This window comes from Rhamphochromis sp. 'chilingali', assembly GCF_963969265.1.
Source record: "Rhamphochromis sp. 'chilingali' genome assembly, chromosome: 6".
Lineage (NCBI taxonomy): Eukaryota > Metazoa > Chordata > Actinopteri > Cichliformes > Cichlidae > Rhamphochromis > Rhamphochromis sp. 'chilingali'.
The window spans coordinates 5,780,441-5,803,482 of NC_137933.1; the positions used below are offsets into that span (position 1 = coordinate 5,780,441).

Consider the following 23,042-nt stretch of genomic DNA (forward strand, 5'->3'; position numbering starts at 1 on the left):
ATTTTACTGTTAAATTTGTGCTCAGTTACCTTCCTGCTCAACCACAGCCTGTTGAAACTCACTCAGCCTGATGGCAACATGCTGGCAATCTGTGTGCGTTTATAAATGAGAAGTTATTTGCATCAACAAGCTCTGAGTGAGCGTAGTCAGTCAGACTGCAACTGTTTGCCTCGTGTCAGGCGTGATGAGCCTCTTCAGGGCTTGCAAAATCGCTAGCCCGACGTCCTGGGGCTAGTGATTTTTCCAGTCGGGCTACCAAAATCTACCAAAATCTGCCTTGCCTGTCGGGCTATCATAGGAAGGAAAAATATATGTCAATGCTTTTGCATTCTTTCAGAAATGTAGCTGGGTAATTATGTCATTGGCATCGGTGAGCCACTGTCAATATGTGACATATTGAAATCGCGTTTGAATTTGCGCTTGTTTTTTGCTTTCACTTTGCAATCGTGCGAACTGTGTATAGAGAGCGACAGCACTGATTGGTGAGTGACGATAATTTGCGCACCAATTCCTCTGACATCGTCTTATCAATCGTTAGCTTACTATGCAAACATGACAAGTGAAATCTCCCGCAGCTTAAACATGTGAGAGGTTGATCGCGCAGAGAATCGCTGAGCGTTATGTGAGTGCGTGTGTAAAAGCAGGAGGATATATATTTTAGTTCTGCTGAGCCAAATAAGACAGGTCAGGGTGAAGAAGTGACAGCCAAAGAAAAGCTTACCACAAAACGGAAAAGTTATGACAAATCAGACTATAAGGCAAAAAGAAAATGCAGCTTTATGGTTTCATGGACAAAAGAATTTCTGTGGCTGCAATATGACGAGCTAAATAACCAGGCCTGCACATAAGTGGTCCGCAGGTGCGCATTCGCTGTCAAAATAAAAAACGCGCACAAGATAAGAAGTTGCAACGCGTGTTTGCGTACATAGGATTTTCTGGAGGAGGACAGACATTTGTTTAGAACTCTTAAAGATGTCGAAGAAGCTCCTTTAAGCAATTACTTTGGTTTTCCTCCACCTCCAAACAAATGTCAGAAAGAGTCCGAACCACAAAAGAAGCATGTATTCTCGGAAAAGTGGTTGCAGGAGGTGAGCTGGCTTCAAACAAATGATGAACGCACAGAGATGTGGTGCAGAATGTGCCGTGAAAATCCCGCTCTAGCGGACAACAACAGTGCTTTTTATATGGACGCAAACGCGCGTTGCAACTTCTTATCTGGTGCGCGTCTTTTATTTTGACAGCGAATGCGCACATGCAGACCACTTATGTGCACCCGTGTAAATAACATAATGTTCTACCGGGTGTGTTGTTGGTTTTATTCGATTTCTGAGTCGACAAGCGCCTTTGTTACTGGGACCAGTAATTTTAAGAAAGGCCCTCTTTAGAACCCATGAGAAATGCAAGTAATGCATTATTGCTCAGTCTGCAATATCTTTCCCAGAACAAACACCAATTGCAAATAACATACTAAAAATAAACCTGAAAAATCTGTTTAGAACAGCATACTATGTTGCAAAGAGTGAACTACCACTGGCAAAATTTAGCAGTCTTTGCAAACTTCAAAAAACAAATGGCCTAGATCTTGGTTCCACTTGTCTCTTACCCGTGACTTCAGTGGAAATTTCAAATTCAGGATCTGACACAGACTGATTCATGTCCTACACAGTTCTTACAAGTTCATAGAAATTTCTGTTCAATTAGAACCAAGTATTTGAGTTGATGATTGTAATTTTTATACAATGTTGTAATTTGTGTTTCAACAATTTTTTGATTAATGTTTTGTTTCCGTTACAATATTATACATTAAAGTATAATATTGTAACGGAAACAAAACATTAATCAAAAAATTGCTCTCTTTTTTTATTCGGGCTACTTAAATGTATTTTGGGCTACCAAAAACTGAAGAGTCCCTGCCCGAAGGGCTACCAGGGATTTTGAAATTTTGCGAGCCCTGCTCTTGTTTGTAGTGCTCCCAAAGTATTTTCATGTATTTAATAAAATCGATATTTGATGTCCCTGCATTGACATAGTATTGCCACCAAAAAGTCTCACTGAACATATTGTAATGTTCACTTTGAAGTTATTGCCCACATTAAAGTTGGAAAGAGGATGGGCAGCTTGCTAGCTTTGGAGCAATGCTAGCTTTGCAGTGTGCTCCACTGGTTTCCAGTCAGATCCACCCTGGATCTTTTTTAATATCCACTTTTAAAACACCAAGACAGTCGGCTTGAGACGTCACGTAGGGAACCCAGTCAGTGTTGTCACAGGTCTGCACTGGTGCCCTTTGAGAACCAGCCCACATTATGTCAGTTCTGAGAACTGATTGTTATGTAGCCACAGTAGCAGAGGTCGAATTCCTCAGAGAAAAAAGTCACAGCGGGCTCTCAGCTATATCTTAAGCCTAACTTGGACAGTGAGAGGAAACGTTAGCCTTCACACAGACAAAGTCCACTCAGAGATTCACTGCCCAGCAGGTTCGAACCCAGGCTCACACGTCGGGCAGTTAAATTCTGTCTCCCTGTACTGAAAGTGAAGATGTGGCTAAACAGCTTGTTAACAAAGTGCCTGACGTCATTGTGTTTCTGGTTGCTTTGATTTTTGGTTTTCCAACTATTTCTTTGATGGCAGCTGAAAAACAGGAGCATGTTGTTAATATATAACGCTAGTGGTGCAACAGATCAAATATCTCACGGATCAGATCAATTTTCGGATCAGCAAAAATGAGGAAAAAAAAAGACAAAAATTTGACTCGCCATTTACTCATTTAAGTATTTTTTGCCTATTAAAAAACATTAAATTCAAGACTCATTCCACGCACTTATATAAAAATAAATTAAGGTGCAATATGGACATTATGGACCATGCTGGGCATCCTCTGCACACGGTCATAAACAACCAGAGGAGTCTGTTCAGTGACAGGTTGCTTCTCCCAAAGTCAAGAACCAGCAGACTTAAAAACTCCTTTGTCCCACACGCCATCAAACTGGGAGGGGAAACGGGGACAGAGGAGGGGGGAACAAGTAAGCTGTAGTGCCTTTTCACTGTGCAATAGTTTTTGTTAATATCCAACGGTGTAATAGACTCACAATACTTGAAATGTGCCGATCCCTTGTATTCTTATTCTTATTCCTGTTTATACTATTTATCCCCTTTGTATTCTCTGTATTTATATATGTGTAAATATGGTATATTTCTGCTCACATTCTGCAACTTCTGTTGCAGAATTTCCTGGAGGAACCCACCCGAGGGATAAATAAAGTTTCATCTAATCTTATGTAATCTATAGGGCAGGGCTTTGTATCTACCACTCCGCTGTGATATAACAACGATATAATAAAGGTCACGTAGCTTTCCGTTGCCCTGGAGGTCCACCCATTTGTAGTTAGGGCAGCAGAAGATGTCTGTGACAGTTCAGCCATAACTTTAAACTTTTCCTGCTCACACATGCTTGGAGCGATCTTGTCACTGAAGTGGACGCACAACAGGATATCATAGCATGGCTCAAGCACGTTCATCACAGTTTAAACCCCTTGTTTTGCACAACAGAATACGGCCTCCCGTCTGCAGCTAAACACCCCAATAGCTTCTGTATTAGCTTTAGCCCGGTCGGACTGGGCAGCAAAGGGCTGCTTAAATACCGCAAACTCCTCTGCTCCTCCACTCTACCGCTTGACAGACTGATCACCATACACATTTTTTTTCTTTCTTCTTTTTCGAATCTTCGGATCACGTGCATGCCGAACCGTGGAGTGGGATCGGTTCGGATTACGGATCAACCGTGATCCGTTGCACCACTATATAACGCTAAGAAAGCATTCCACAAACATCCCAGCCAGCATGACTGGAGAGAGGGTGGTCTAGTTTATTATTTATTTATTTTTAGTTTTTAGTTCTTTCCATCACAGTTTAGTATTTTTAGAAGAGTAGCTGTGCCAGTTGGAGAAAAACAAACTGTTACTACTTCCTTTTACGTAGAAGTCAGGACCCTTTTTGATGAGCGCTTTAGGACAAAATCCACTCAGTCAGCGTTCCCACTCCATCGTTTCAGGCTTTGACGACTCTGTTTCTCGTCGTTTCCTCAGAGTGCTGGTTGCACGTGTGAGAGGTTTATAAACCTAGCTTGCTTCTTGTCTTTGTCTTCATTTTTCCTTCCCATCAGTCTTCAGCCTGTTTTGAATTTATCCCCTCTTTCCATTTTCCTCCGAAATAAAGGACTTTTGTGCTGGGTCTTGAGTGTTTTCCGAGGTCTTTCTTCTTTCCATGTGTATGCCAATGCAAATATGTCACATTTTTTACAGGGATATTTTCTCCTCTTGCAGAACTTTAAGGCTGGAGCCAGGGGTCTCTGCTTTTACCCATTAAATGTGTCTGTCATGCTTTTCCTCTGTCTGTCTTCGAAGGGAACAGCAGCCATGGACTGAGGAAAAACGGCCGGGGTTTAGATTAATATCACAACTCAACAGGTGACCCCTTGACCCCATCCCTCTCTTTCTCAGTCTTTTTCCCCTCTTTCACTCGGCCTGCCTTATCCCTCGCTTACAGTGGCAAACAATTCTGTTCTTTGTCTTTTTGCAATCCGTCTTGTCTACATCGTGTCCTGGTTTCTATCTGTTGTAAATCTCTGCCTGATTTGTAACATCTCAATAATCCCCTTCTTCTTTCTTCCTTTGAAGCACTGGAATAGAGGACCCGAGTCTCAGCTCCAGAGTCTTATCACTCATTTCTTTGTAGCTTTCCACTCCTGTTTTCAGTCTGTAACATTAGGTACTCACTAACCAGCTTTAGGACTCTTTGCAGTCTAACATCAAGGTCCCTTACTCACATTTTCTGACTCTCAGCCTTTTTACATCATCTCTGAAATGTTGTATTGTCTTTGGGTTCTCTGATTTTTCTGGAGTCAGTTTGTGTTGGCGGCAGTTGCAGGAAAAGGTTGAGAACATGTTGGAATTAAAGCGAGTTCTGCATTGATTACTCATAAAATGTGGTCTGATCTTAATCTCTTTCACAGCTCTGGACCAACACAATGTGACCAAAGCAATAACAAACCAACAGCTGCACTGTACTCGATTGTTGCGGGGAGCAGCGGCTTCCTTAGCACCATTCTTCTTTACTGTTTGTCTGATTGGATTTCTTATTATAAGAGAACAGGATTAAAAACACACAAGTGGAATATGTAGAAAAGAATAAAATGGCACACATTGCAAAGTGCTTGAGTGCTTTCTACAAGTATTACCTCGCTGTGACCGTTGGCTTCTGTGAAACACCGAATTGCAGCTCTCGAGGTACAGACTGGATGGGATATATGAAATATCTGCGCACATACACTCGTAAAATGGCACCAGATCAATTTTATACCATCTCCAATGTGGCGTTCTCATCTTCATTCAGCATGATATTTTTCCATAACCAACTTTGAGTATCAGCCTCCAGGTCATCACCACGGAGAATAGTTTGTCTAAAATACACATTTTTAGGTTTGCACCAGCGGATTATCAGAAAACGGTGTTTCTGTTACTATGACAACAACATTAAATTGGATCAATCAGTCAATCAACTTGTTTTTCTTTGGGGTTTTTTGGCAGATTGATCACGACGTGTTGGCAATCCGTCTGCATTTGTAAATGAGATGGCAGTTTTTTTGCACACCTTCACCAGTCTGAGAATAACTGTAACCAGCTGAAGCTGGATCACGATTGTTTGGAGACAGGTTGCCTCCCATTATGAGATTTGTGCGATTGCCTTGTGAATAAAAATGGTTGTCCAGACTGTGACACACTCTCAGTCTATGAATGAACACTTGGTTGCTGCAGTTGACCGCCAAATATGGAAATAAATTGCAAATATCACAGTAGCAAGGACGTTGAAGTTTGTTTTTTAACGTATAAAAATGAGGACACTTACTCAATACTTTGATTTTATTTTAATTTTGTAAGTAAAAGGCAGCTTCAATGAGTCAGTTAACTGTAATAACGTCAGCTGTGAAAGGGTTTAAATCTGACTTAAAGACTGAACACACGACCACATTTGATGAGTACTGAGTGCAGAAGTCTGGATCTCCTACAACAGGGGAAAAATGAAAATGACATGTCTGAATTTTAAATGCTTTGAAGATAATTCAATGTTTTGTTTTATTTTTTTCTAAATTTGCAATCAGAATGTTTGTAAATGCACCTGTTTGCTATGAATGGGGGCAGATCACAGAGTCTCCACCCTGTGCTTGTTTAACTGTTGTTTAAAGGCTATTTCCTAACTTAGAATGTATTACTGTGTGTAATGTGAATGTGTGTGTGAATGGGTGGATGACTGGATGTGTAAAGCACTTTGGGGTCCTTAGGGACTAGTAAAGTGCTATACAAATACAGGCCATTTACCATAAAGTCAGTGATCATTAGGACTGGGCGATATGACCCAAAATTCATATCTCGATGGTGATATACGATATATATCTCTCCATATTTCTTAAAGCCATAAAGTAAGAACAAAGAGAGAGCTCTTAGTCAAAGCTGTGTCCCAGATCTCACACAGACACTTTTATTAACATACAGCGCAGATGTACGTGCAAAAATTACTCAGAAATAAATTATCAGCATTTAATAATAATGCTCCATAAATAAAATAAACCAATGTTGTTTTTGTGCATAACAAAAAGCTCACAATTGTGCAGTCAAAATGTAAACTAACAGACGCTGAGCATAATAACAAAGACAGATTTCACAGCTGCTCTGTTCCCAACTTCTACTGCGTGACTGACAGCCTGGAGTTTGAAATCCTCTTTGTAACCGTGTCTCTGAACAGGTGCCATTTATGGTCCTTATACACACACAGTACGGTAATATTACGTTGAAGCACAGTACTATCACTCCGCGAGGCTCCTGCCTACGATAGCCGTAATGCTCCGACAATCCATCAAGCGGTGCGGCCTTGTAGCTTAGCAAAGTCGTACTAAAACATTTTTCACAGAATTTTGAGCGCCATGTACCACAGAAAATCGGTTCAATATCAGTGAGCACAACCAGAATTCATACATAAGGCGCGCTGTCAATTTTTGAGAAAATTAAAGGACTTTAGGGCATGCAGCCCCCGTGCGTGGGGCTGCATGGCGTTAGCGCGTTAAAGCATTGCCGCCGTGCAGCCCCACGCACGGGGCGATCCGCGGTAACTCGTTAACGGAGATTTGCCACGTTAACGTCATTTTAATGAGATTAACGCTGCCAGGACTAAAGCAGTAATTTCCAAATGTTTTGTTTTTACCGACCAGCTCCTCTTTGATAGCTGCGTGTCCATCTAGTCGTTGCCTGCAGGTGAAGCGATGGGGGAGGCGGAGTAACGCAGCATAGAGACAAAAGTGGACAAGAAGCAAACTTATAATCATAACGTGACATAGACGCTATCGATATAAACGATATTGTCACATCTCTTATCTCGTATAAAAATATATCGATGTATTGAAAAACTCGATGTATCGCCCAGCCCTAGTCATCATTATAATTGGCACAGTGAAGAAAATGGTCATTTTGATGTGTCTCTGTTATTTTATTTCAAACCACAGCACAGATTTATATTTACAGCCAAAGTGTGTAGATGCATTAGCTTCATTTCGATGTGCTCAATAATCAAACGTACTCGCCTGCCTCAGCCTACAGTAATGGATGGTACAAAGCAGACTTGGAATAAAATCTGGCAGCTTTAAAAGCTTAAACTGGATCAAGAATAAATGGTAAATGGCCTGTATTTGTATAACGCTTTACTAGTCCCTAATGACCCCAAAGCGCTCTACACATCCAGTCACCCACCCATTCACACACACATTCACAGTATAAGTGTGATTACAACACTTTTCTACATTGTGGTGCACAAAAGCAGCTATTTAGGCTTAATGGAGCGCACTAAAGAAAGCTCTCAGCTGAAGCGCTGCAAGACGAAGATGCTGTGTGTGGGCTGGCTCGTGTGTGTATGTTCAGAGATTGCTTCAAGTGAAAGGTGAACATATGTGTGTGAAATGTTGGATTGGGCATCTACCGCCAAGAAAAGCGCAGCTTCAAATCAAATAATCAGATGAAATTGGATTGTTATAACATTCATATTAATCTTAACCATTGCATGGAGTTCCCTGTGTCTCGTTCAGGGTTTAAGGTGATTATGTTACGATGTCCTGCTAAAGATTGAGCTGAGTGCTGTGAGGGTGTTTATGTGTAAGGTCAGCGGGAGCCTGCAGATGAATGTGGCCCATGTGCAGCCAGAGCAGGAATGATTCACTGACCTTACAGCCCTCAGAAACCTTCTGCCTCTGTCCAGGGTGCTGGAATACACACCATAATTTCTTCCTCCTCCTCTTCCTCCTACACAGAACCAACTCAGACTCTGCTCTTCATACAAGTGCTATGAACCCAAACCCTCAGGACCCATTTGGCATGCACCAGCAGATGGGTAGAGGACCCCCACAGCGCAATGGTGAGAGTATCATACGCACACTCATTCAGAGAGCACTTTCTATGCGTCCCTTTTGACAGTGTTTAGTGTTGTAAGTTAGAATTTGACTTAAGAAGACCTGCAATTCATCTCCATCATTAAGACATGCCTTTAAGTTGCAAAATTAAAAAGACATTTGGAGTTTAAAGTAGTCTTATTCCTGTAAATATTACCTATGTTCACAGCAGTTACTTTGCTCTTATTGGCCATCAAAGAACCTGACATCAACAGGCCTCAGTTTGCCTGAAGAGAGACGCAAACAAACCAGAAAATGTCGCCTCTTCACTCCGTGGGTTTTGTGCGTCTGTGCTTCACCGTGAGTTTGTAACTTCTGTGCAGAGTGAGTCACCCGATTCACTTTAAGCTACAAGCAAACAAGATGGTGTTGCATTTGGTTGCACAGGTGTGATATGGAAGTACAGTGCTTAACAAATTTATGAGACCGTCTGTTGTAAAAATAGGAAAACACGCTTTTGGAAAATATGTTTAAAACAAAATAATTTCCTTAACTCAATACACATGTTTAACAACATTATATTCTAGTATTAAAATATCATTTTGATTAAAGAACTTGCACATGCAGATGGTTTAACCATGACACAAACATAAAAATGGTTTTGTTGATTAGCAGTACTGTTATGTTACGGTACCTGTGGTGTAAACCTGGACTAATACATTTGTTAAACTCTCTGTTTGAACATCTTTAAACTTCCCAGCTTTGTGTCTTAAAACACATACTCAGGCTCATTTGAAGCCACGGTCTGCCCCACCAGCTAATTTTAGTTCAAGCAGAATTTGTGAATTAACGTCTAACACAGCGCTGCTAAGCAGGCCGGATTAGCATAATCCCACAACAGCTGAAAAGTGCCACAGGAAGTGGAAGGTTTTGCAGGTGATCTAAGAGTAAATCACCAATTTATGAGAAAAGACGTGACCGAGTCATTTCAGTAATGAGCAACACGAGCTACCACGAGCTGTGCATAACAGGGGGACAAAACTAACGACCGAGGAGAGGGGGCAGAAGGAGAATCGCTGTGTTTTTGGGTAAAATCTTCTGTCAGCCACTGAGAAATGCTGTTCTCCAAATCCCGACAGCTGAGATGGAGTGCAGGATTCATCCAGAGTGAGGCTGCTTTATATTCCCAACCAGAGGGCGGGATGTAAACCTGGAATCTGTCTTTAACAGCTGACCTGTCGGATGTGTAGAAAAACACAGAGCATTAGTCAGATTCTGACCGACTGTGTTTAAATGACTTGAGAAGTACACACTGTTGCCTATATGCGTCCCCTCTCTCTGACCTTTCAAATCAGCTCGGATGCATTAAAACAGCAGTGTTGAGGAGCAGAAATATGCAGGGCTTGGTTCAGAGGGAGCAGTCGTTAAAGACTGAAGGAATGGATCTTACAGCCTTGTGCTTGTTCTAACAATGATTGCTGCAATGACGGACACGGGGCTAAATGATGCCACAAATAGCAGCAGTGACCTCGTCCTCCTGCAAATCTGAGCAAGTCAGAAAGTCCAAGCTGAATTAATCAGCAGGTTCCATCGCTAACCTGTTTGTGTGCCTGCTTTTTGGTGCCAACAGAGGTTTTTATTCTGCCCTGAGCCACTTAATCAGGTCCTAAATCTAACAGGAACCATCACATGAAAGAATCTGAGGAATAACAGTGTGAAACGCTCCACCAAAAGGCCAGGAAACAGTCCAGCGAGACTAATTACAACCCACTCGTGGATTTAGCCTCAAAAACTTAGCCAATGTGTTACACTTCAGAGTAGAAAGCTGGATCACTGCAATACAGAGCTGATGTGTTTTAGTCATATAGAGTAAGCAGACCGCTCCTATACTGGGCTCATTTCATTGTAATCATGCTAGTTTATGATGTTTGTGTTTCTGTTCCCCTGGTCATTTATTAACAGAGAACACAGTCCAACCAGCTGCATTTCAGGCCAGTAAGCCACTCTAGGCTCAGTTACACAACTCACCATCAGCCCTTTGTGGTTTAAAACAGTCTGTTTATACGTCTGTAGCTGAGCCAAAGAGAGAGAGTCGACTCAGAGTCAAAGAGCTGATCGTCCTCTTCTCTGCACTCGTTAGTCCTTCACTTTGTGCTTCTTTGTTATCTCAGTGCTGATGAAGTGTGGAACAGAAGTGCTCCTGCAGTGGATTCCTACTCCTTCTGTTTAGACAACACATTCAAACAGGATATTGCCTCAAGATCTAACCCAAGAAAGAGCTTCATTTATGCACACAGGGTTGCTTTTGCCTGTATGTTAGTTCCAGCTCGCATGCACTGATGGGAGTGGCTACCCGTGGATCCTAGATGGACGTAGCCACTGTGACCCATTAGTTTTTGTGTTTATAGCATATTGGCCGTTGATCAGTGGGTTAGGGCTGAACGATATATCGCATTTGCGATAATATCGCGACATGATCAAGTGCAATTTTCTAACCGCAAAGGCTGCGATTATACTCTGGACATGTCCAAATTCATGGGCTGCATCCTCCTGAGGCCGCATTTGTAGACCGATTACGTCACAGCGACGTGCCGAAGGCTGTCCAAATTACTACCATATCCCAGAATTCATAGCGCGGCCCAGCCAAACTCCAGTTTCCAGCAATGGCGGCCGCTACTAAGTTTTAAAATTACTCATACTAATCTTTCTGGGTCACAAAATAAACTTTTAACATATTTTCAGGCGAGAAAGTAGTTGTGTAAACATCAAATATCTGCTCGGTTTATCAAGATATCCCATATTTGCAAAAGTGCTTCGACGTTTTCAGAGGCGTCTGCTACCCACCAGCTCGACAGCTAGCCGGGACCTCGAGGGTTACTGATGCGGCCGAGAGCGGCACAACTCCCGGCACATCATTTTCAGATCACCGCGGAGTTTCGCTGCTCGGGTTAAACGTAATATATAAGTCACTTAGACAACCTAAAAATGTTATTGTTGGGTTTTTTTCAGTGTTTTGTTTGTTCGTGAGTAAATCGGTTTGGCTGAGATTAAAGTTATTAGATTAGATAAAATAAAACTTTATTAATCCCCCGGGTGGGTTCCTCCTTGGTTTTCACACAGCTGACTAAACGTCAAACAGAAAACTTATTAAACAGAAGTATGAGACAGTCGAGAATTTACACCAGTGTCTGGTTATATTTTAGATAGCAAGAAGCAGACGGCCGAGTTTATTAAACTCCACCGAGACAGCGGTGACGCTAATCAGAACTAGACCGTCCAATTTCACGCCTTTAAATTTTAAAGGCGTGTTTGTGTGTGTGTTTATACAATTGCTATTATGTTTGCACTTTATGTGTAATGTTACTGACTGCAGAGATCAGTAAGATGTGTGTATTTTTTATTTATTAGTTTTATTTATTTAATATTATTTTTTAATTGAATGACTGTCTAGTAGTTCACAGATGTCGAAGTGGTAAAGCCACTGATTTTTTTTATGTATATTTCTGCAATCTGCACATTGTACTGACTTTCATTTTAATGTTTACACCAGGGTTCCTTGTCAGCACTTTATGCTCAGATGTTTGTAAGCTAAAAATAAACTATTGTGTATGTTCAAATATACTGTTGTGATTGAAGAAGTTAAATAAAAATGTCAGTCATCAATTCATGCATCACCTCATGTCATCATAACAGAGGTCTGTCTTCCAGGAAAGAACAGTTTAAAATTAATGTAATATAGTATTGGCCATACTATATGATGTATTGCTTGTCTTTGTTTAATAATACAGAAGACAAAGACCTTAAAAAATAATCGCATATCGCATCGCAATCGCAATATTGGGGCAAAAAATCGCAATTAGATTATTTTCCATAATCGTTCAGCCCTACAGTGGGTGGAGTACTGAGTTACCAACTGTTGTTAGCAAACTGCATCCATGAAGTGGACACACAGCACACTGAGTAAAATATTACAGCCTTACGCACCAAACCTGAAGCACAGACTTCTTGGATGGTCTGTGCTGCATTTCAGCTGTAACATTTGCTCGTCTGTTAACGTGCTCCAAAATGCACAAACGGCACCCCAGAGGTCCAGTTCAGCGACTCCAGTTAATGGAGGTGAGGCCCAGCATGCAGCTATGGGACTACAGCTGTCAGCACACCCCGTACTTAAACAAAATCCAAACAGGTGTGCTATGAAGGGAGAAATTACCCAAGAAGACCAAAATAACTAAGCGGTAATTTATTTATTTTTTTAAATAATGAAAAAAAAAAAAGAGGTATTTTAAAATGAAACCTTAACATTAAAGCCTCATTTGGCCATTAGAGGAGCTGCAGCTTGAGACTCCATCAGTCAGAATCCATAAGGTTTCTTTAGTCTCCCATCATTGGAATTGTTAAGAGGCTCAAACCACTGAAGGATTTATGTCTATAAATGAATGTGTAATTATGATAATGTCCGTTGACAATAGTTTAAGTAGTTAAACTTTATTCGGTGCATTTATGTCAAACTGATAAATCATTAACTGTATCTGCAAAGAGCTAATTCTGTTTCTCCAACATGAACTAAGAAGTCTGCGGGGGACTATGCACAGTGCAGTCTGCGCTCACAGCCTGTTGTAAATGTAAAATACATGTTGCACATGACCCACAGGCTCCGTGTCGTTTCCTCTGAAAGAGGCCTTGAGATGGAGCAGCCTGGTGTCACGGCCTCCTGCACAAGCGCACAGAGCTGTGAGGCTCCAGGGCCTCGTTGACACCTCTCAAGGCTTCGGCGGACTTAGAGTGGTGTTAAGCCCTGGCTGATTAAAGAAGCATCTAACTAGAAATTACAGCTATGAGTCACACTGGAGGGATAGGTGGAAACACTTTGGACAGATCAGTTCAGCTGAAGTCTCTAATCGTGAGATTTCGTTTCTGTTGTTGTCAGTAGAAAAGGAGCAGTCTGTGCAGCTGACAGGGCTCTGATTGCTGCTATGCTGTGGCAGTAGACACTAGTGTTTTTTCTTAATCCTGAGCATTTACAACACCCATACTGAGAGCATTGCACGGCCTGATCCGAGCCAGGGACACCAGCCCAACCATTTTCCATGCCAGTTGTCCCGTTTCCGTCCTAGTTGCAGCATTGAGCTACGGGGACTCGACAACCTTTAAAGGGGAAATGTAGCGATGCCAGACGCTTGTCTTGTCTCATTGCTCCATCTGAATGCTGTCTCTGAATTTGAATCGGCCTCAGAGAGAATGAGAGCACGGAAGGAGTCGGGCTGTGGAGATCCTGAAAAGTCTTTGGAAACATCTGTCCTCAAAGCAAATTACAATTATACTTTAAAGGTTTTATTGGATTTATGCTTCACACTACATGCACTGATATGGTCTAAATCCAATGAAACCAAAACACTTCTGACTTGTTCCAAAGGTTGATTCTGGACGTTTTCAGTGGGAGAAACGTTTCGTCATCATCAGGTGACTTCTTCAGTCTCAGCTGACTGCAGGTTTCCCCAACATGATAAACACTACATTTGCACAATGACTGAAAGTAGCACCACTGAGGGAACGATGGAGGTCAGTTCCTTGATCATTAATATGCAGATTATTATAGCCATTGATCAACAACCACCGATCAACGTCCATGAGTACCATTCACAGAGAGCTGGGCTGCAATCACAGCATTATAAGACGGTGAAAGATGAGTGACAAACACTTCTCCCACTCCCACTATGTCCAGATGAACAGAATCAACGTTTAGGGATTTACTTCAATCAATCAATCAAAATTTATTTATATAGCACATTTTTAAGACCGAAGTACACCAAAGTGCTTTCCATTAAAATCGCAGTACAAATAAAATCACAATAAAATATAAATTACAAATATATAAAATAAGATAATTACATAATCTAAATACAGAGCCAGATGTAAATTACCCTAATTCGCCTTAAATGCCAGATCAAACAAATACGTTTTTAAACGTGATTTAAAAGACTGAATGGAATCTGACGCGCGAATATGAAGAGGGAGAGTATTCCATAGCCTGGGTGCAGCAACGGCAAAGGCACGGTCTCCTCTGGTCTTCAGCCGAGACCTAGGTTGCACCAAGAGCAGTTGGCCCGATGATCTTAGTACTTACCTGGATGATTGAGCACTTCTAACCTGTGGTCACAGGTTTGTGGAGCCTTTGTGTTCTGTGGATTTCAGATGCTGCCTCCATGTATTAGACCAGTGCATCCCATTGGAAGCTGGTGCAGTTTGGAGGCAAAGTCAGTGCCTTGGGCTCTTGATTGTGTTGCTTGAGCTCTGCCTGAGCAGTTGCTCTGGTGTAGTGGGGGGCATAAGCCTGCCGGGGCGAGCCGGCTTCAATTTGGGAAGTGTCTGTGCCAAAGTAGCATTGACATGAATTCCAGATTTTCAGCCCTTAAACTTCTATAATAGCAGTCGTAAAAAAATGACCTAAACTCAAGTTTGATGCATGATGAGCTCTGAAGGAGAAAACGAGAGAAACAAAAACTATTTTCCTAATAAGCAACAGAAGTGTTTCACAGGAAGTGGTGTTGCCCACACGATGACTTGGGCAGAGAAAAGAGAAACGCTGGGTGGACGAGACACAGGCATGTGGATCTGCTGTTAAGTCTGGAGGAGTAGAAAGCATCTTTGAGGCATGAGAAAACAACAGTCGTCTCCCAACTTTTCTTCGCCCTCTCTGATTAATAACACGATGCCAGATGCCCAGCTGTTGTTGTTGAAACTGCACAGTAATTGCAGAATGCCAGAGGGCCTGTTACTGTCAGAGAGGCTAATGAGAGCATCAGGCGTGCTGGGATTATTCAAACAGCTGGTTAATATAGAATATCCTCTAACGTTCCTCCGCCTTTGTTTTCTGTGTCTTTCTTCGTCGATCACGCCACTCGCACTCTGCTTCCTGGTTGTTTGCTTCTGATGGAGGCTGGTGTGCAGCGAGTGTAAATGAGGCCGAGGTGGACGGCTCAGGAGACGGTGAGTTGAACCACATTGCACCATATTATACTTGACATTAGGAAACGTGTGAATGAACGTGCGCCTTTCTCTCTGCAGTCTTCTCCTTCCCCACCATCCCTAACGAGGAGAACCTCATAGGTGTCAGTAAGCCTCTACCCAAGCAGCTGTGGCAGGCCAAGAAGGTGAGAAGTTTGCTCTCTTTTTACATCACTGACCACAGGCTGGCTTCATCCCTGCACATCTGGTTGCATTCTTTCTATGCTGATAGAAACAAACTTGAAAATGGGACCAACAGCATTTGTCTGTGGCAGCGTAGGTGATCGTGACACCGTGGATTCCTGCCGTGGCTCAGGAGAGACTGCAGGTCAAACCAGTCCTTCCTGTCTGATCGTTAGCAGCCAGAAATGTGAGAGGCAAATATACGGAATCGGGAATGTTGAAATTCACAAAGGAACAAGAAATGATTTAAATACACAGAGAGTATGGTGGTCTTTCTAACCCCTCGAGTCACCAGCTGCACATTTGCACATAACACAATTGCATGCGTGACATTTACTTTTGCACACTGTGTGTGTTTTAAACGTGGACCTTCAGTCAGAACACTGTCTGTCTGATCACAGCATTCTCAAATGTTATGACCACCCATTGCTCAGTGATTAATGTCCCCATTCTTTTTGCTCAATTCTTGGTATTCAGGGGGATTTCTGCTCATTATTGGATGAATACGCTGTGCTGATGCAAAGAGCCGCTCTCAGCACAGATGCTCTGGTTTTGATGCCTGAGCGATCCTTATTTTACTGCTTTTATTCTCTAAGTGTTTGTTGAAATCATTTCTCTGGAATAGCAACATGTGCACGAGCAATAAGCGGTAGTAGAAAAGTGAAATAATGGCGAGCTTTTTCTGCTGCCTGGCGGTAGTGTTCATGTTTTTAACTTGTGCACATGGATGCGTGTTTAAGTGTTCATCATTTCCAAGATGCAGTTTCTAAACAAAGTTCTTCATCGCTGCTCGTCAAGTGCAGCCTATAAATGGTTTGATGCTCCCTTTGGTGGTGCACGGCCCACAGAGTGGCTGGGAAGTAAAGAAGCCACAGTTTAGCACATCTTGACACCGCTGCAGGACTTTTTCTCCTCTTCCTCTCTCTCATGGCAGTTCTGTTTCAACCTCTAATTGAAGCTGTAAATGCTGTGAACATGCTCTGACATGAACGGGAGGCTCCAACATCTCCATGTTGTTAACATTTTAAATGTTGCCTAATTGCTGATCTTTCATGCTCAGTCAAACGCACCGCGTGGCCTAGCCCTGACTGCAGTCACTGGCTGCTGTTGCGTTGCCTTTTTTTAGCACACTAGGTTGTCTTTGATGCAACCTTGAAATAATTTTAGCATAAAATCAAAATGCAGAATTGTTGTTTCAAGAAGTGTAAATGCATGTTCAGGGTTTTCGTTGCTTTATGTCTCAGTTATGTTTTGCGTGTATCATAGTTTTCCTGTTTCTGTTTCAGGTCCAGTCTCTGGCCTCAAGGCCTAAATCCTGTGAAGTGCCTGGAATCAAGTGAGTCTGAGCAGGGTCACTGTGTGTGTTTTCTGCTGTTTCCCTGTGGTCATAACTGACCTGCTGTGGGTGTTTTCCATGGGCAGTAACAACTGCAGCTGATCTAAGGAAACAAAGGAATGCTAGAAATGAAATGCCACGCATTCCCACTGCTTCAAACAGGACGTCCTTTACACCTTTAACCTTTAGAAGTAAGAGGAAGAGTGTTGTTACGACAATCACATGCCATTGGCATTGTTTAACCATGTTTTGTTGACACTATTTTCCTTCCACCACAAACGACCTCCGGTGTCGTGAATCTCCATTTTTGCCAGGAATGTATTAGCAGCAGCCTTGTGGTACCGTGTGAGACAGCTCTGACCTATATCTTCTCTTTTCATGATACAGAATGCAGTAACAGCTTCTGCAGAGCGTTCATAGACTTGCCCCAGTTGAACATGGAAATAAGAAAGGGAGAACACTGAGTACCAGGTGCCGAGCTGCTCTGTTTATGGAGGCGATCATTTGCTTTATAGTCTGGGGACAGACGAGGCACAGTTGCTGCCCATATGCTATTGTTTGGAAATAATTGAAGAAGCAGAGAGTGGGTGGGGAACAGAAGAGAGTGCTTTTCAATTAGTCGCGTTCGTTACTTTAATCCGAATGGTTTGTGGTCAGCGGCGCAGTGTTGAATCAGTGTTCTGTCTGCCTTTCCTACAGCATATTCCCGTCTCCAGAGCAGAACCCCGGGCTGTCCCACTACCAGGGCTCGTTGAGTACCGGGGGCTCCCTGCCAGACCTCAGCAACCTGCAGTTTCCCTCCCCGCTCTCCACGCCGCTGGACCCTGACGACAACATCGGGTACCCCAACATCAGCGGGGGCAGCAGCACCGGAAACCTGCCAGCTGCAATGATGCACCTGGGCATCGGCAACTCACAAGGTTGTGTGTGTGTGTGTGTGTGTGTGTGTGTGTGTGTGTGTGTGTGTGTGTGTGTGTGTGTGTGTGTGTGTGTGTGTGTGTGTGTGTGTGTGTGCAGGGGCGGATCTAGAGAAATTTTCTTAGGGTGGCATGAGGGTGACAAAGAAATCAAATGGGGTGGCAAAATCAAAGCCCTTTTTTTCCCCCAAACACATATGCAGGTGGTTAAATATGGTTAAAATGATTCAAATGCAGTAAGAATACATGTTTTTCATATAAATATAGTCTACAACTTAATTATTGTATGTAGCCCACATAATTACACACTTTAGTTACATAAAACATGTGAGTTTTGATGTTATGTACCGTATAACCTGTATAATAAATAAATATGCAGCCCAATAAATATAAAAAGCTACACAACATGGGGCGGTTCATTTACAAACACAAGTCTGACTTAAGTTTCACACTGTTTTTTGTCAGAAAACAATCACATTGTTACATGTTAAATTACACAAAATGTCAGAAATCTGCACTGTCATGAACAAAAATTTAAACCTAATTTTTCATGATTTGTTGGATTAACCCTCTGAGGTCTGAAATACAACCGGCCATTTTTGACTCCTTTTGAGTTTACGTTTGTATTTCACCCTCAGATTGTTTCATTTTATTTTTCCCCTTTGCCTGGTTTGGTTTCATTCTTTCAGCTCAACAGCATGTTGTTGTTTTTTTTACTGACATACTGCATTAGTATTACTATTACTATTAATAGTTCTATTACTGATCTGAAATCACACAAAGAACTTAAAATCTTAGTAGTATTTTTTACTGTAAAAAAACACAGACATGCTGGGTAAATATAAATTGTACATTTTGTAAACATATACAACTATTTATCTAAAAATGCAGCCAATACACCTGCTGGTTTTTCATTTTCTACAACCATTTAAAAGTATTACTAAAACTAAAGTGAGAGAACAATCAGGTGTCACAATAAGATGCCCCACAAATGATGTGTGTCAGTAAAAAAAAAAAAAAAGTTTGTCCACCAAAAGACAGAACAGCACAGGGATGAACCTGCAGGCCTGACGACAGGAGGTGTATCACTCCGCTGGTTTTCTACTTAGTGACAGTGTTTACATTGCAAATGTGCCTTTGTGACATTCATTAGTGCCCTCACTGACACACAAAACAAAACGACTACACAACAGAACAACTACACAAGACATGTTATAATTTGACGGTGACTTGCGACTAAACCTAACCCTACCCCCACCCATAACCCTAACCATAACCTTAAGAAGTATTCCGGATGGGTGAGAGAAAAAGAAGTTAATTCAGCGTTGGTGTTGTGCGCATGCGCCGCTTCTGCGCAGAAACATTGGGTAGGATGTTTTTTCAGGTAGGATGGATTCCCAGAACACCGTTACCGTCACTCCCCAATAAAAAACAAAAAAAAAACAAAGTTTTTTTTAATATGCAAGTCATTATGGGAGTTTATTTAAAAAAATACAAAGCTTTATTTCTGTAAAAAAACAAAAATAATCACAAATTAGCAGCTGTTTGTGCAGTTGTGGTCACTGTGGAGCACCCGTGCCTCTCTTGCGCCTGTCGTAGCCATGGTGCTGAATCAACAGTCCACATGTGATAAAGACTCATTTTGACCACGTGGAAATGAGTAAATTACAAACAAATACTTGTTTACACACAAACACAGGACACACACACCAGGGGAAACCTCACAGATACATGGGTGCCTGCCTCCCCTTCTGTTGCTCCTCTTGCCTGATAGCGCAAACTCAAAGTGCCCCCCCTTTCATCACATGACATCACCGCGGACAATCTCTGGCCCGCACACCTCAAACATGTCTGGGACGTTCCAATAATATTGAGCTGTGACCGATCCAAGACCAAAGATGTGAGTCTGCCTGAATTATTCATAAAACGCATCACAGCAGTGATTCTGTGGGAGCTCAGTTTAACACAACACTGCTGCTTCCACTTGTCCTTGCAACATTTAGTTGTGGCATACTTGGAGTGAGTAACACGTGCTTTTGATAGATTTTTCTTTGACTTTTAGGACTTTACGCTGAAACAGTCTGGACAGGTGAATAACAGTGCTGATGGGGAAAATACATGAATTTGGGGCTCGAACTGTCCCTTTAACTTAGGAAGCCGAGCTCCGGCACTTTGAGCGAGCTCCAGCTCCATGTCTCTGCCAGCCATACGTTGTTAGTAACTCATTAAAGGCTCTCTCTGTCTCAGAGCTCCCACTGTGAACTCTGCTGCCTGGTCACGCCCATAAATGTCTGTGTATGTTGCGTGTGCGCGTGTGTGTTTGGGCTCCCATGTCGGATACAGTTCAGCTTGGCCGAACACCAAAGTGACAGAGAAACTTTGACCCTCTTTCGGTTCGCTACAAACAGCCCTTTTCTTTCCCCTCAGTTTCCCTCTGTCCTCTCATTTTCCTTTCCTCTGCTCGCCATCTTTCTCTCCCTTCCCAGTCACACAATAAAGTCTAGTGTTGTGAGTCGGGGCCTGGAGAGTATTCTGGAAAAAAGTACATCAGCAGTACCACATACTCTCCTCGTTTACACCGTGCTGGGTCTGAAGCTCGTGTGATTGAGTCCCTGTGTTGCTGTGCTTTCTCTCCCTGCAGGTCTCTCCTCCTCTTTGAGCAACCCTTCAATCCAGGCTTCCCTCAACAACTGTCAGCTGCAGTCTTCGCTCAGCAATCCCTCCATCAACTCGTCCCTGCGCCTGTCCAGCAACTCCCCCCGGCGAAGGCCAGCTCCCATCAGCCCCCTCACCCTGTCTCCTGGGGCCGAGCAGCGCAGGGGTCTGGCCAAGCAGCTGTCTCCGACCATGTCGCCCTCGCTGTCCCCCATCACGCAGGTACACTCACCTCACACACAGGTTTCCCCTGACTAGAGGGAAACACCAGAAAAAGGAGTTATTTCACTGTGTGAACGACTGCTGTCACAAAGAAGGATCCAAAATTCAACGTACGCATAACAAAGCAAAGCATTTCCTCCAAGTTACTCATTTACATTGCAGAAAACACGCTGGTGTCATTGTTCAGAGTAATGAAGTAATGACACTACAGTCAGACTGAATTAGCTTCAGGTCTTTATTGGACTTTAGTGACTCCTGCTGGGTTTCTCTGTTGTGGATAGGGAGTTGCTTTGGATACCAGCAATATGCCAAGGGAGCCTCCGCCGCCCTATCCGCTCTACCAACAACCCCAGCATGTAGTGGACCAGGGCCGCCAACGCCAGCAGCAGCAGCAGCCCGTCTCTCCACTTCAGAGCATTCCACTAGACTTCAACATGAGCCAAGTGAGTGAAGAGCGTCTTTGTCTGTCTGTGTGTGTCTGTGTGTGTGCAGAATGGTTAGCATGCACACGCGGGGACACACAGTCATGTCACTAAACAACAGTGTTTGCAGCGTATTATTGATTTTCATACATTTTTGCTTCAGCATTTGAACTGTAACAGACAAGGCTGAGCCTTTATATCTTATTATGGAGTCTGAACAACAAACAAGCCAGTGCAACACTGAGGCTGTAGTTGGATTTGTCAGTCAGCACTTCATATGCGATCATTTTTATGCAGATGTGTTCAGAAGCAGACACACAAAGCCTCCTTTAGTTTCATTCTGTTTTAGCTTTTTGTCCTTTCCTGTGGTTACGGTTAAAGTGACTGAAGCAACATTATATGTACCGTATTTTCACGACCATAAGACGCACTGTGCTAAAAGGCGCAGTCTCAGTTATGTGTGCCATTACTGTATTTAACACACACATAAGGCGCACTGGATCATAGGGCGCATACAAGTACCGTATGCGTATTTAAAAATAAAGCGGGAGCAAACCTGAGTTCGGTACCTTACTCACATTTTTATTACCAGTAATCGTCATCATCAAGAACACACAAGCATACAAGTGTGCATATTTAAAAATAAAGCAGGAGCAAAACAAAGTTTGGTACTCACATTTTTATCATCAATCAAACCCATCGAAGTCCTCATCCTCTGTGTCTGAATTGAACAGCTGCGCTAAATCTTCATCAAACATGCCAGGTTCACTTTCTTCACTGTCAGAGTCACTTTCTGTGCCGTGCGGCTCCTCGGAAATGATGCCGGCTTTTGCGAAAGCTCGAACAACAGTGCCAGCAGACATGTTAGCCCAAGCATCTACAATCCATTGGCAAATTGTGGCGTAACTCGCCCGGCGCTGGTTTCCACTCTTGGTTAAACTGTGGTCTCCATCGGTCATCCATCGCTGGATGTGTTTGTCGCCGATGTGTTTGCTGCAGTAGGAGCGGAAGATGGCCAGCTTTTCCTTATAATCCGCTGGAAGTTGCTGCGCTACCGTAGTCCTGGTCCGGAGGGAAAAATGGCACCGTTTCATAAAAAGTGAAAGTGAAACTGCTTTTAGCCGAATGGTGACCGTCGAAACGCTTCTCCCGCTCGTTCTTTGCTCGATGATCGCCTTATGTCCGCGGAAACTCAGCTGCGTTTTCTTGACCTGCCGGAGCTTGTTTTCCAGCTTCCTCCACTTGCGAACCATCGATTCATTAATCTTAAATTCTCTCGCCGCTGCTCGATTTCCATGTTCCTCCGCGTAGCTGATGGCCTTCAGTTTAAACTGTGCTTCGTAAGCGTGTCTCTTTGCCATTTTCAGGGTTGTTAAAACAACGATGTCCTGCATAACGCACATACCTGTTCTTTTATACAGGTATGTGCAATAAAGTCAACGCACACACTTCACCCTTTAGCGTTCTCATGGTGTTCTCTACTACGTCCTCCTTACAACACACAGGGCGCACTGCGCTATAGGGCGCGCCGCACTTTTTGAAGAAAATCTAAGACTTTTAAGTGCGCCTTATGGTTGTGAAAATACGGTAATAATAATAAAGTCTGATATGTTTTGGCAGCACACGTCATCACGAATGAAATGAACTGATTTCCTTCTCATTGTAATGTTTTCTCCCTGATAGCCCAACAATTTGGCAGCTCTCTTCAGCGACCCGTTCATGGAGCCGCAGTTCTGTAATCGCCAGAACAAGATGGTCCCCTATCAGGTGACCACTGTTAAACCTGCAGATGTGCTATGAGAACCTCGAGTGTTTGGTTATTGACACACAGATTCCAGTGTCTGTAATTGTTAAAAGATTGAAATATCTTCTGGGAA

General features: G+C 42.8%; 1 protein-coding gene across 2 annotated transcripts in view; it reads left to right on the plus strand.

Moving 5' to 3' along the window:
* Positions 1-23,042, plus strand: part of crtc3 (CREB regulated transcription coactivator 3) — a 46,447-nt gene that overhangs the window by 19,668 nt on the left and 3,737 nt on the right. Inside the window, exons 5-13 of one of the 2 annotated variants that reach the window (XM_080884380.1) lie at positions 4,401-4,463; positions 8,348-8,451; positions 15,374-15,412; positions 15,491-15,576; positions 16,900-16,949; positions 17,649-17,869; positions 20,508-20,743; positions 21,025-21,186; positions 22,849-22,932. In XM_080884380.1, coding sequence (XP_080740506.1) covers positions 4,401-4,463; positions 8,348-8,451; positions 15,374-15,412; positions 15,491-15,576; positions 16,900-16,949; positions 17,649-17,869; positions 20,508-20,743; positions 21,025-21,186; positions 22,849-22,932 — 1,045 coding nt within the window. The remainder of the gene's footprint in view (positions 1-4,400; positions 4,464-8,347; positions 8,452-15,373; positions 15,413-15,490; positions 15,577-16,899; positions 16,950-17,648; positions 17,870-20,507; positions 20,744-21,024; positions 21,187-22,848; positions 22,933-23,042) is intronic. The other variant, XM_080884381.1, reaches the window with a different exon arrangement.